Source organism: Phaseolus vulgaris, chromosome 9 (assembly GCF_000499845.2).
Source record: "Phaseolus vulgaris cultivar G19833 chromosome 9, P. vulgaris v2.0, whole genome shotgun sequence".
NCBI lineage: Eukaryota > Viridiplantae > Streptophyta > Magnoliopsida > Fabales > Fabaceae > Phaseolus > Phaseolus vulgaris.
In genome coordinates, this window is record NC_023751.2 from 32,132,664 (window position 1) to 32,147,476 (window position 14,813).

Sequence of the window (14,813 nt, forward strand, 5' to 3'; positions counted from 1 at the left end):
TACTAAAATAAGTATACAATACTAAGAAATAGATTGTGTATGTGTCTGAATTTACCTTGAAAACTGTGAGACTTCAACTTTTGTATATATTTTCTTCCATGCGTCCAAAGATATAAGATTTGGAGTGCGTCCACTAATCGTTTAACTTCATTGTAGGCATATGACATTTCTCACTTTTATCGTCTGACCCTTCTATTATGAGTTGAATAAGCAAACATAAGTTTTTTCATAAAATATTTTTAAAATACATTGTTCTTGTACAACGTGTGGATGAGTATGGTTGTCTGATCACTAAAGTATTAAAGCATAATAATATAAGGGCATTATATCCTTAACGTAAAAAATATCATGAGCTTATAGAATCATATAGTATAAATGTAGCAAACATGTACAAAATGTTATGATAATGAAACAAGTGTGTGAATAGGTAAACTCTTCGCATGAGTCTCATGTAAGGAGGTAGTTGTAGACATTACTGCTTTGATGGATTGAGTGGTGTGGGAACCATTTCAAAATGTGTTTTTCAATGAAATATTCACTACTTAAGTGTTACATGCAAGAAAATAAACGTCCAGTTCTAAATCAATTACAATAGTTAACAAGGATAACTTTCCTCACCTCAAAATCAACTTGAATTAGAAAGGTTCCCAAAAAAGAGTAGTGAGAGAAATTCTAAGATTCTAATGATGTAATCAATGTAAATAGAAAATAACAAACTTTAAGTCAAGATTAAACTAGTTGAGAATATTTTTTTCAACTAACCAAAATAAGATAAAACTCTAACTTAAGCAAAAGGAAAATAAAAAGAATTTCAAGGAATGAGACACTCCAATTCAAATTCTCTTAAAAAAAAACTTTTAGCTCAATTGTTATTACATAACAAGATAGGATATAATTTTAAAGAGGAAGATATATACATTGAGAATCTTAAATAAATAAAAAAGAAAAACATAGAAAAAGATTGAGAGAGATTGTCTACATGTAAAAGAAGAGAGAAAAAAAAAGGTTTTTACACCACTAAATTTTGCTTATTACTATTTTAACCTTTAAAAACTAATTAATTTATAATTTAAGTTACATTATTTTTTAAAATTTTAGATTAAAAGGAATGTCAAAGTTACGAGAATATCCTAAATCTTTTAAAGTTCAAATTAAACATTAGCCCTTTATTATATAATACCAACACAACATTTTATCAAACAATAAAAAATATCAAAATGTTAAAAAACTACACTCCAACATTTTCTCACACAATAAAAGAAATTCTCATAAAACTACAAATACTCTATAAATTTAATTTAAATTTATTAATAATGTAGATATATTTCACATAATTATTTAAAATAAATAAACTATACTCATGTAAAACAATTTTACACATCTATCTAATTACAAATGAGAAAGTAAATTTGTTGACTTTTACATTAACTTTTTAAACTATTTTTATTGTTTAACATTATAAAATAATTTACTCATTATTTAATTATGACTTATCCATTACAATATTATTATAAGTTTTAATAATAAGTACTTAAAAAAATTGTAATTAATTAATTGATTTGATTTGAAAAGTGATGAAACATAAGATAACTCACGTGGTAGGTGTTGAGTTGATATGGGTAAACCAAACCATTAGTTCCCGGTACCTTGACACTAACACAAAGTCTAATCAAACAGAGGGATTTTGAGAAAAAGTGAACAAAGCGAAACCGTGGAAGAAAAGATTCCTCACGCAGGGTTGGTTTTCCTCTCTTCTCTTCTCTTTCGTTGCTCCTTCACACAACTTCCCTCTCTGCAAGCCAAGAATTTATGCTCTTACGTTCATTCCTCTCTTTCGCTCCGAGATCTGCACAACATTCTTGGTAATACCTACTATTTCTTCCTCGTTAAGATTTCAATTTCGCTACGTTTTTAGCACATGTAATTCTACGATACCCTATACCTTTCTGTTTTTATCCCTCTTTTGATTAATTTTACTGCTGGTGTTGATCATAATAATTTTATGATGATCATAATAATAACAATAATTTACTTCAGCTAGAAATTTGAATGCTATCTTTCGGGATTAGGTTGATGCATGGAAAAAAAGTGGTGAGACGGTGTCGTTTGATTTGAGCTGGGATCGATTGTGTTGTTATTATGTACAGTATCAGCTGTTTGAGGTTTCTCTGTTTTGTTGTTTTGGTTGAATTTTTCCTTCCACGGATTTCACTCAATGAGACTCCTAGCATTATCATCCCTTTCCTATGTCATTTTCTCTTGAAGACTTTACTCACCTACCAACATTAGTTTGCACCTTAATCTAGACCCTGGTTTTTAATGAAAGCACCATTTGTTAGAACTTAAACAGAGAGCCCAACCCGAAAGACAATCCATTAAATAGGAGAGTCTCGAGAGTTATTCACTCAATGTACGAAACTTCTCTTTTGCTTGGTGATGATGATGTTATTTTTACTAATGAAATGTATTGCAATTTACTTCCTGTTGTTGGTAAGCATTTATGAGAAGATAATAAAAGGATGCAGATTTAGGTTTCTAATCGGGATTCTACCATTATCTTTTATTTATTTTTTCTGTAACAGTTGCTACCACAACTTTTTTTAAAATTCTTTTCTAATCCTATCTTCTCTGATACATGGGCATATCCAGTGTAACATTCTCATATGTGCTATGCTGACATGACTCTCTTGATGCCTTTTTGTTGTCCATTGGTTAGTCCCATGGAGCATGACAAATTGGAATGGAGACAGTATTAATGATTAACTTGTAGTATTTTTATGCTTTTGAATTACTGAGGACAAGCTGTGGTATTCGCTATAGCTAAAATGAGAATTGGAATGGATGCAGTTTTGGGCAAATGCAACTGCTAGTGAAAATTGGGTAGCTAATTTGTGGAGTGACACACCCCTGGAACTTGGAAAACTGTGGTAATGGATCTTGATGGGGGGAGTTCGTCAACAGTTAGCACAGGAGTGCAGGAAATTCCTGGACGTCCAGCACAACATGGTGGTGAGTGTTACTTTCTTGGCAGATTTTCAACGTTTCTGACTACACTGCAAACTTTTGTAATGCATTAATGGTTTTTCTAATAAATGATTTATATTTATATTTAGCAATCATATGATTAATGAATGAATCACTTTTTCTTTTGTTTAATTTGGACCTGTGTAATAAACTGGAAACAGAACAGGGTTTTGATACATGAATTGAATGCTGTTGAATGATTTTTTATTTTCATTTTCATTTTTTTTATAATTTTTCCTCTTCTTGAAGCATGATATAAGAATGAACTTGTAAATTATTTCATCACCAGTAACAAAAATCAAAATACAGATGTTATTTATCACTATCAGCAGTTACAAAGAAGGATAGAAGATATTGTATTTAATTGTCCTCCTTAAATGCATAAGTTTTTGTTGTAGAGGGAGAGGAAGAGAGAGAGAGCTAGAAAAAATAATCTAGAGAGTTTAGATAATGAAAAAGCTTATTCAATTGAGTACATATATTAGGGATTGTTTGGACAAGGTTCTCCATAAGCATTTCTTGGAGAGAAAAAGAGAAACAAATGGAATGAGCTTCTCCATTAGCTAAAATTAGTTTATTCATACTGTATGTTAAAATTAAGATTGTTATTGTATTGTACTCCTCTCTTCTAGCCTAGGGGTAGAGCAAGAAGCAGAAAACAGTTACTAGATCCAGCGCTGGAGATAAGTACCGAGTTATGGCAGCAACTACATGGCTGAAGCAACTTCTTCATCTGTTAAAATTTGGAGATACACAGGATACTTGACCAATATGTTAATGAAGTTGTCATTCACATGGGATCAAACCCACTCTTTCATGAGCGAACTAAACACATAAAAATTTGATTGTCATTTTGTGGGAAAGAAGGTGCTCTCTGGAGAAATCATCATTGACTTTTGTCAACTCTAGTGACCAACTTGAAGACATGCTCACTAAATCCCTGATGAGCTCTCGTTTTGATTGCATTTGTATCAATTTTGAATCATATGACATATATGCTCCAACTTGTGGGGGAGTGTAGATGATATAATTTGAACTCAGTAATCAGGGAAATATGAACAACTGTTAATTAGTGATATTCTCCATTCTTAGGATTCCCTATATTATACTTTGAATCATTAAAGGATTTATGTGTGTGATTAAATACATGATTCACAACAGAAAAACTCTATGTACAGCTCTCAAAAAGCTACTTTTTGGGTGTATGTACCGAACCTTAGAGTTGAGTGTTATAGGATATAACTTTTCCTTGGATTATACTCTTCTCTTTCCATATATATAATAAACATCAGCTGAGCACAATTACTCACTGATTTTTTTATCATATATAAATTCAAGGATGTCCAAAAAGACCCTTAGTTGAAACTAGTTCCTAGGGTAATATATTAATTGAGTGCAACTTCCTAGATACTAATACACAAACACTAAATACATTCTATCATGTGATTACCCGAATCATCTATTTCCTAAGTACATTAAGTATCATTATTTCAAACATTTTGACCGACACTGTTTCAATAATATAGTTGTAACTTGTAAGAGTGGCAGAAGAATTATTTTCATTTATTTCTACAAAAATAATCTTGTAGCAATTTATTTCATTCAGTACGTAATTTTTTTGTTGCAATCAAATTTTGTTGACATTTCCTGTTTCAATGCATTTTATACATTTTCTCTTCTTGGAAATTGACTTTGTAGTAGAATGAAAAAAGATTGTTATGATGCTAAGTCAGAATTCTCCAATACATTGAAATTTAATCACATTTTTTCTTTAGACAGGTCTTTTACTATTGAATTGTTTTATTTCTTTTGTTGCCCCCTTTTTAGTTGAAACTTGTACTGATTGCTATTGTGATGATTTTGCAGCATTCTATCAGTTTACACAGCAGAACCTTCCAGCATGTAAACCTGTGCTTACACCTGCAGCAGTTAGTTCTTTGACAAAACTTGAATATTTCATGACACCTTATTCTATGAAATGCATGTACTAAATCTCAATCAATTCCTGTGCAGATCATTGCTACATTTCTATTGATGGGTTTCATTTTCATTCCTGTTGGACTTGTTACACTTCGTGCCTCAAATAGTGTATAAATAATTTCTACTTTCTTGATATTAGAACCAAATCTTTTTCCCCTCTCCCCTCTAAATCTTCACGCTTTCTAAAATATTTATTTGACCTGTTTATTTGTAGGTTGTTGAAATTGTTGATAGGTATGACATGGATTGTGTACCTGAAGAATATAGAAATAACAAGGTCACATATATTAAAGATGAGTTAATCTCCAAAAACTGTTCACGATTCTTAAAGGTGATAGTTCAATTTACGATTTATTACATCATTTGTTGATTGTTGCTTCAGCGTTCAGGATTCACCAAACTCATTAGTGGCATTCCCATACCCTTATACTTTCAGAAGTGGCATAGCATGACCATGTAGAGTGGTTTGTGTACTTAAAATGGAGCTAGTTATCTGTTTTCTGCATTTATCTTGTTATTACAATCTGTGAAGAATCTTCCTCCTTCGAAAGAAAATTATATGTGCAGATGTATTATGAATCATGGAAATCATATCTGGTAGTACATTGTGATGGGTTTTGAGAGTGTTCAAAAGGACATGGTATAATAAATATTATCTTACATGTATTGTTACTTCACTTTCGTAACATTTTTGGCATGCTTTTTCCTCTCTCATTTAATTGTGAAAAAGAATTTTGGGCTGGAAGCTAAAATGGTAATATCTTGCAAAAGAAATTATCAATAAAGTTGATCTTTTTACTACCTCTTGATTACGTTTACAATGTTTGTAGGTACTTAAGCCAATGAAAGCACCAATTTATATCTATTATCAACTTGATAACTATTACCAGAACCACCGACGGTGAGTATTCTTAGTTTTCTTCTTTTCAAATACAATGATTAAGTCTTTACAAAAAGTACTATCTGTCAAAGACTCCAAATCATCCCTCAACTTCAGCAGATCATGTCTATTTATACTTTATCTTTCGCATTGATCTCCTTTTATTTATTTGTTTGTGTTTTGTTCAATACACCTGCCATTTTTATATCATTTACTGGTTTCTCATTGTTGGAAATAGTTTATTGTGTAACTGTGAATATTAAATTGAGCAAACCTGAATGTATGCCTGTTGTATTTTCTTGCTTTCATCAAATCTATTTGCACTATTAACTTTTTTTCTTAGGTTATATTTGAACTTATTGACATTTCTCAAAAAAAATTCTGCCTAAACCCTAAACCTTGCAGTAAGTCCTTCCCTTGAGAGCCCCCCCGAAGAATCACAGAACAGAGCATGTTCTATGTTTTCTCTTGATAATAACTTCATGATCCAAGCAACATTACAAACCGAGCTTGTTGATTTCATGATTCGGAGACTTTGAAAGTCTGAAGAATCCACTGATTCTTTGCCTGCTCAATTTTCTTGTCAGGAAAATCATAGCCTCTAGCATAATAGATTGACAAATTTAGGAAATCCTATAAGTTCTTTAAATAAATCTAATCCAGTATGCAGGTAAGTGGCAGCTTACTACAATTAACAATCCCTTAAATCGTTTCCATCCAGAGCATAAAAAATACCTATTCACCCACCCTAAAAGTCAAAGTCAATGTGAACAATTATCAATCCATTAATACAGTGTCTATCTTTCTGCAATACTTTTTCTTTCAAAATTAATTGATATTAATCGGCTTCAAAATGGTTGAGTAACTTGTATGTCTCGTACTGTATACAGTTGTGGTTCTTGTTGAAGTTCAGCATCTGATTGAACATAATACCAGTAACTAGATGGTGTCTCTTTATATGGTTTTTGTTCATGTTTCTTAACAGAACTTGGGTTTTGAGGTTCTTGTTTTCAGGATGCCAAATATGTTCTGTTCTGCCTATTTGTTATTTTTACTTTTTAAATTAAGAAATGATAAAAATTACAATTTTTATTTTGATGGTTTAGATTTAGTAACAATTAATGGTCAAACTTATTCGATGTTGGTTACTCACTTAATGGAAGGACCTTTGTAACATTAACTGGAGATTAAGGATAAATTGGGATGAAGTAAAAGTCAAAGATGCTTGCATGCAAAGGGAACAAAATTTAAGATGTTTTTTACAGTATTTTCTTAGTTGTCTTTTGATTATTTGAACTACAAGTCATCCCAACCATTGTTAAATTTTTAAATTATTTCTGTTTTTTGTCATTTTTTTTTACTTTTCTTTGAATTTAATCTAATGTACTCTGGTAGGAAAAATTTCAGCTTCAGAATAGATCTCTTAAATTAGAGTCTATACCGTCAAATGTTTATACATTCAACTATGTAATTTTGTTTCTCCACTGCTCACTCAATTTTCCAACTTTGTTCAGGTATGTCAAAAGTAGAAATGATCTGCAGCTCTTACATGGACTTGGATACAATGACACCAGTGCTTGTAAACCTTTGGAGTCCTCCCATAATCTTCCAGTTGTACCTTGTGGATTGATAGCATGGAGTTTGTTCAATGATACATACAAATTCAGTCGTGGGCCATTAGAATTGAAGGTCAATAGGAAGAATATTGCTTGGAAGAGTGATCGTGAACATAAATTTGGAAAACATGTTTACCCATTTAATTTTCAAAATGGAACTTTGATTGGGGGTGGAAAGCTGGATCCAAGTATTCCTGTGAGTTTGAAGCTTTTGAATTGCATATTAAGCTTTTTTTATAGACATCATGTCTTACTGTGACCAAGTTCCTTATTTAGATTTGAAATATCTTTTTGTGACCTACATTACAATGCATTTTCCTTTTATTCATATATTTGACAGAATTCCCTAGGAGTTAAAAAGATAGGCTTAGTTGCACATTCTGGTCACCTTACTATCATCATTTTGCAAATTTGGTTCCTCCATTTTTTTCTCCACAAATTTGATTCCTTGCTACTTTAACTATGCGATTTTGGTCCATCCATTAACTTGACATCAAAATTTAACGTGAATGCTGATGTGGCAGTGCAAGAGTGTCATGTTAGCACTTCTTTTAAATATCAAATGCCAGGTTAATAGATGTTGCAAAACTAAAATAGTGGAGGGACTAAATTTGAGAAAAAGAATAAGCGAGACCAAAAAGTGAAATTAAGCCTAATAGCGATACTTATTAGCAATAGTTTAAAGATAACAGGGTTATCATTATTATGCATTGTGCTGTTAATTTTCACTTTTTCTTGTGTGTGGGGTGAGAGGGGTGGGCGTGGGAATGATAAAATCAGTTTCACCTTCAGCACCAAACCAATGGATGTATATATGCATGTACGAGTGGATTATCAATAATACCCCAAATCTTATCTCACTCGTGGGATTGGTTATATATGCGTTAGTCAATGCCATAGGGTTTATCGAAGATATGAATTTCTATAAAACTCTTTCGAAGAGAGATCTTTTTTGTAGTCTCTGAATCTTTTCGGATATCTTCTACTCCTTTCCTTTTGTTGGATTTTCTTCCATTTGATCTATTTTTCTTAATGGACCTTTTATTGGTATTCTTTTCACACAATCAAATCAAACTAAGTGATTTTTCGCTGTAGTAGGTCTGCTCCAACCTTCTTTTGGTGTATATGTCTAGTCATCACATCAGCATTTTCCACTCTGCCATACTTTTGTTTCACCCTGTGGACACTTCTTCCAGAGTATAACTGGTTATTGTACAATTTTACTTTGAGTTCAATAGGCCCTTCTCATAATATTTGCACACCAATCTTTTTCCCTTTCATCCTCTTTTTTTTAATTTTAGATATCTATCACAATAAAACTCCATGTCACTTGTAAGATGGATCCAATAAACTTAAACTATGCAGTTTGTTGTATAATGTGATCCACATTTTTCTCCTCTAAAGGTAAATTTGCAATATTAAAGGTTGGTCAAATGTTCTTTGCGTAATTAGAATCTGTTACCAGTAATGTAAATGGTAACGACCTTGACCTCAATACTCCCCCTAGGATTATTGGTCAATGTGTGCATAAAAATATGTAGTTAATATTTAGTAGCTTTCAAGTAGGCTTGCATTTTCTTTCTTTATCACTCCACTATTTTTCCCTTTTGGCCTGAAATCAGTTTCACTGAGTGCATACGCACAAGTGAAATATTAATATTTAGTACCATATAGTTTGGTCATACTGAAGTTGAAATTTGGTGTTTGGGAAGGTAGACAATAAACATCTCTTGTAACTATTAATTTGCTCATTTAAAATTTCTCTTTGTACTGATTTTGTTGATATATTTGCTTGTGTTTTGACTCTAATGCATTCTGATTCCCATATATCAGCTTGGAGATCAAGAAGATCTCATAGTTTGGATGAGGACTGCTGCACTCCCCAGCTTCAGAAAGTTATATGGTAGAATTGAAGAGGATTTGGATGCAGATGATGTTATAGTAGTTCACCTAAAAAATAACTATAACACTTACAGTTTTGGTGGAAAGAAGAAGCTTGTTCTGTCAACATCAAGCTGGTTGGGTGGAAAAAATGACTTCCTTGGAGTTGCAAATTTATTTGTTGGTGCCTTTTGCATTTTCGTCTCCATCGTCTTCCTGTTGCTTCATATGAAAAATCCTAGGTAATTTCTATGCGTTTTGATTATTTTGTGCACGTGAGACCACTTTATCATGCAGTTGCTTGGAGGATGCTGAACTCTGCTAGATTTTTTGGCTTCACTAACTCTTATATACTGCATGAGAAACTTAGTTTTCTTTTTCTGTTGCCTTTTCATTGAAGATCTTTTGAGCTTTTATTGTCAATAATCATGATAGGAATAGTAGTTTTTGAGTTGTGGTGATGGTTAATAACATGTTTTAAACCGGTGGTGGCTTATAATTTACTACTTCTATACATTATTAGCGGATAAGACTTATAATTTTCTTTGAGGCAGGAAGCGAGAGGCCTTTTAAATGAAATTTTGTGAATGAATATTTATACTATTTATTGTGAAGTCATGAAATTATTTGAAACTGAAAATTTGGAAACTTCATAGAAGAAAAAGTATAAAATTGAGTAGGTATACCTCATAGGGAAATTCCCAACAACGGTAATTTTCCAAGAACGCATGTTCTGGTCATTCTGCTATTCTATATTTTGAAATTGATTGTCTCGTACATTTTTTGAACTTGCTTTTGCTTACAAGTTATGCTTCTTTTTGGGACAGACCTTATGGGGACACGGCCTACTTATCATGGAATAGGAAAAACATTGCTAGCTGATAAAGGACATAGTATGGTACACTGGTGGTAGTACTTTTCTTAATGCGATACACAAGATACATATTCTTGCCATCAAACTACTGTATTTAATTGTAAATGATGAGGCAGAGTAAGCATCTCCTTTGGGATAGTTGAGAGCTTGGGTGTTTGCATGAGGTCATAAAATCAAACCTCAGCATTGCCATTGTACACAAAAAACACTATATTGAAATAGAAACCGTATGTGGCCTTGTATTTTGCAGCATATTTTTACAGAACAGAGTTGAAAGATTTATTAAACCATAAGTACTCTTGTAGTGTAATCATTTGCGGCAGTATTATAAACTATATAGGATCTTAGAAAAGGATTGTTTAGCTTCTCAGAGCATTTTACTAATGGCTGAAACGGAATTCTTTAGATATTTTTCTTTATTTGATACTATCACTTGCCTGATTAATTGTTTGTTGAAACAGAACATTCCGTAGAATTTCTTAGGCAGTCATTCTAATTCAACCATGAGTGATAATTAATAGCTATTAACAGTATTCATAAATATGGTAGAACAGCTTTATAGTAATCAGCTCCTTAAAATTTCATCAGAAAAGAAATTCGTGGAAAAGGCTGTTTAAAGAGTGCTTTTTTTTTTTTCTTTCATTTTATCACACCATATAAACGTCACAACTATATTATAAATTAAAACAAAAGTGTTAATAATGGACTGCAACTCATTTGTCATTGAATAAAATTTAATGAAATTAACAACTTTGTGAATCCTACATATTTAACAGTCTCACTTATGATTTATGGTATCTCTAATTGAACGTGTTAAAAGTATTCCTCACCTTGATAATAATAGTTGTGATGATAGAGATAATGTGGTGTATAGTAAAAATGGAGTTTTTATACCAAAATGGATCAATTTTGTTTCTAAATTTATCGGAATAAATATATTCTTAAAAAATTACAGAAAATGAAAAAGTAGTGTTCGAGAAACACAACTTAAAAAATAAGAAATCGTGCTTTCAAAAAACGACGCTTCTTTGTTAAAAAAGAAATCATGTTTTGAAAATAAGACTTTCATTTTTTTTACTTTTAGGAAAGTCATATATTATGTTGAATTTTGAGTTTTTTTTTCTTGTAAGTAATTTTTTAATTTTTTTACCTTGTTAAAAATATAAGTATTTTTCTTTGCATAATTTGAAGGATGAGCAAGTTGTTTTGTTGTTGGTTGAGGGTAATGGGCGTAACTATACTCTTAGTAAGTTATAACTAATTTATGGTCTGATTTATGTCTTAAATATAATATTAAAAAGTTATATATAAATTGTCATTGATCTCGATTCATGAGTGATATGTAACTATATTGACATAGTGGAACAATACTGAATGAATATCACAAGTATTTAAATTCTAACCCTTGTTTAAAAGCTATAAAAGAATTAGAAGAGTTTAAATGTTATTTTTTTTCTAAAAAGAAAAATAATAGTAAGACATGACACTTTGTATACACACATTTTGTGGGTAAAGCAATCATTTAGAAAGTAACAACCAAAACGAAATGTTAGTAAAAATTACATATTAAAAACTAATATTTAACCCTAGTTTCCCGAAAATCTATATCAACCTTTGAAACTTTAGTGCAACCTCCCTAAAATGTTGGATCCCCATTGTTAAATCCTCATTTTCAGTGTTCAAACCAAAAATAGGTTATCTTCACTTCTATATAAAACTAATATTTAACCCTAGTATTCCTGAATCAAACACTTTGCATTCATAACATTCAGCAATTTCCCCTCTCTCTCTCCATCACAATCTTTTTTTAGGCTTGAAGTTCCAATCACAGTATGAACAACATGAAGGCCATTCAACATTGGGGTGAAGTTGCACCAACCATCTTACAACGATCACCTTATAAGAGAGCACCACGTTGCTCCACGTTGGAGCCAATCATGGAAGAAGAACAACCACATGGCTCAGGAATGTTGAACAGGAGAGTTTTGTTTCTATGCCTTTGTTACTACTCTCTGGCTTTGTATACATTTTCTTGTATAGAGGATTGGTAATATGAAAGATTTTTTCCCATGTTAATTAGTAGGAATCAAATTAATAAACAAAAACTTTTATTTCTCTGTGACTTGAGATTGTGTTGCCAATCATTAAATTTAAGAAGAATTTATTTTGCCTTATCACAAGTTTCCCTCAAGTGTGATTGTTGCTTATTCAAAGAATTTTATTTCAACACACCTTTTAATTAATATAGAACGAAGTGAATGTTAAGTAAAAGATTTAAATTTATAAATGGTAATAATTAGTTCTATTTCACTAGTGTAAATACTCTTGACACTTGAAAGGAGAGGGATTGAATAGAATCCCTATTAGAAAATTATTAAATAAAAACTAAATTTAGATAAAAAAAATAATTAATTGTTATATTGACTAAATTAAATAATATTTTAAAGACTAAAAAAATTGTTAGTATCTAAATTAGTTGCTATAATTGATAAATAGTTTCTAAATTTATATCTAATAAGCTACCAATATTTTAGCTATCAATTATTTAGATTTTAAAGTTGGTAGATTTGGTAGCAGGGGTATTACAATGCTCGAAAGGTGTCTTGGTCCCTCCTACCAAGTCTTGAAACCAACTTTTCTTAGTCTAATTAGTACTCAATAACATCATCAAAAACTTGTTGACTCTATCGACAAATGTACCAATTCAGATGTAATATTTTATCTCAAAAGACGGATATCAAATTCACAAGAAAATTTTTTCTTAAGATTTTATTCCATAACACTCATTAAACATCACAATATGTAAAATAATTTGGTAAAAGATATATTGAAATTCTTTTAAGGAATTTTTGCTTGGAAGATAAATAAAAACAAAGTAAATAATTACAAAAATTTTGTTACTAAAATTGGTATTAAAGTTAATATTTCTAACTCATCTATATTTTGGATACATAAAAATATATAATATTATGAATTAAGTGATATTGATGCAACATAAAGATTCATTCACATTGATTCCTCAATTGTGAAATTATTAAGATCATCCCCTAATCACTAATTCCTCAATTATTTAGCAGATTTCTTAGCATTAAGAACAAATGTTATAAAGCATTTGATATATCAAAACCTATTCTTAGCATCAAAACATATCAAGTCATTTAGGTCATATTCTCGTAAATACTTTTCAGTCATATCCAAGGATCTAATTCAAGAATAGAATCAAGTTTTAAGCATAAAATAAAAATACCAATATCAAATAGGAACATAAAATCATATATAAATATCACCAAAATATATAAGAGTTTAGAAGGATTACATTCAATCTCAAAGGAAGGAAATTAACCACTCATGGTAGCAATTACACACTCCAAAAGATGATATCAATCAAGAGCAAATAGTTGAAAGTCTTTCTCCTACACGTACAACTGCTAGGTTTTTCTAGGATGTCTCTTCTCCTTCACTCCTTCGTATTTAACCTATTTTCAAGATTTGAGTAAGTGACATCTTGCTTAAGCTAGCCAATCTCATTTAAGCGAGATGTTTAATTAAAAAAAAAAAAATTTCTCTAGAGCATTCTCGCTTGGGCGAGACCTGGATGAGGGTTGAGCGATCCTGAGCAAGCTTGACACTTGGTCTCTGGAGCATTGTTGGGGCGAGCCTTGAGCGAGTTCTGGGTGATTTTTGGGTGCTTGGATGAGCATTGGTACTAGAACAAGTTTTGCCTATGGACAATTCTCGCCTAGGCGGGACAGCCTCGCCTGAGCGAGATTCCTAGATGTCAACTCCTTGTTTTCTATATTTTAATGTCTCTCTATTCATCCTTTAGCCCTCTGCTCCACCTTTCCTTAATTTTATGAGATTAATACAAAATTGGGATCAAATGCCTTCATTAATCTTTACAGATTTTTTTGAATTTGAGAGTTTTGAGTTCACATAAAGAAAGATGTTTTCCTCCATAGCTACAAAATGAGGTAACATAAGACAAACTTGATTGACTACTACCTTTTACATATACCAAGAGAAGTCTCCATGTTAGAAATATGGTAGTTAGGGACACATGGAAAATATTTGTTCAAAATCGAAAGGACGAGTCGTGGCATGATTGTTTTATGTTATTCAATATACTTTACTCATGTACTCAATGAAACAAATACTCAATTACTTTATATTCCATTTGTTCAAAAGAGAAAAAAACAAAGATCAATAAATTCAACAAACCCGGGAGACTATGAACTCTTGGAAAATAAAATAATGGAGGAAAAGACGTCAAAAGAATCCTCCTTCATTGACAAAGTTGTCTCGTTTTCATTCCCTCTTACTCGACATGAGAAGTAGAAGATGGTCCACACTAAACTATCAAGTAAAATGACATATGAGAAAGGTCAAGAGAGATTGCAAAATAAATTGTAAATTTATTCTCTGTACATAGTTTTACATTTTTCGTCATGCTGATGTCCCTAAATTATTTATTACAAGACACTTTGAGCTTGTAGGATGAATTTGACTCTCATGACCATGAGGGCAACACCTTCATCAGGTGTGTGCAGTTGATTTAATG

General features: G+C 31.4%; 1 protein-coding gene across 1 annotated transcript; it reads left to right on the forward strand.

Annotated features, from left to right (window-relative positions):
- Positions 1–1,576: 1,576 nt before the first annotated feature.
- Positions 1,577–10,542, forward strand: LOC137821230 (putative ALA-interacting subunit 2). Its single transcript, XM_068625726.1, has 9 exons — positions 1,577–1,862; positions 2,848–3,009; positions 4,891–4,952; positions 5,038–5,112; positions 5,219–5,335; positions 5,835–5,905; positions 7,399–7,696; positions 9,334–9,623; positions 10,209–10,542. The coding sequence occupies exons 2-9, from the start codon at positions 2,931–2,933 to the stop codon at positions 10,261–10,263; spliced, it is 1,047 nt and encodes a 348-aa protein (XP_068481827.1). The 5' UTR covers positions 1,577–1,862; positions 2,848–2,930; the 3' UTR covers positions 10,264–10,542.
- The last annotated feature ends 4,271 nt before the right edge of the window (positions 10,543–14,813 follow it).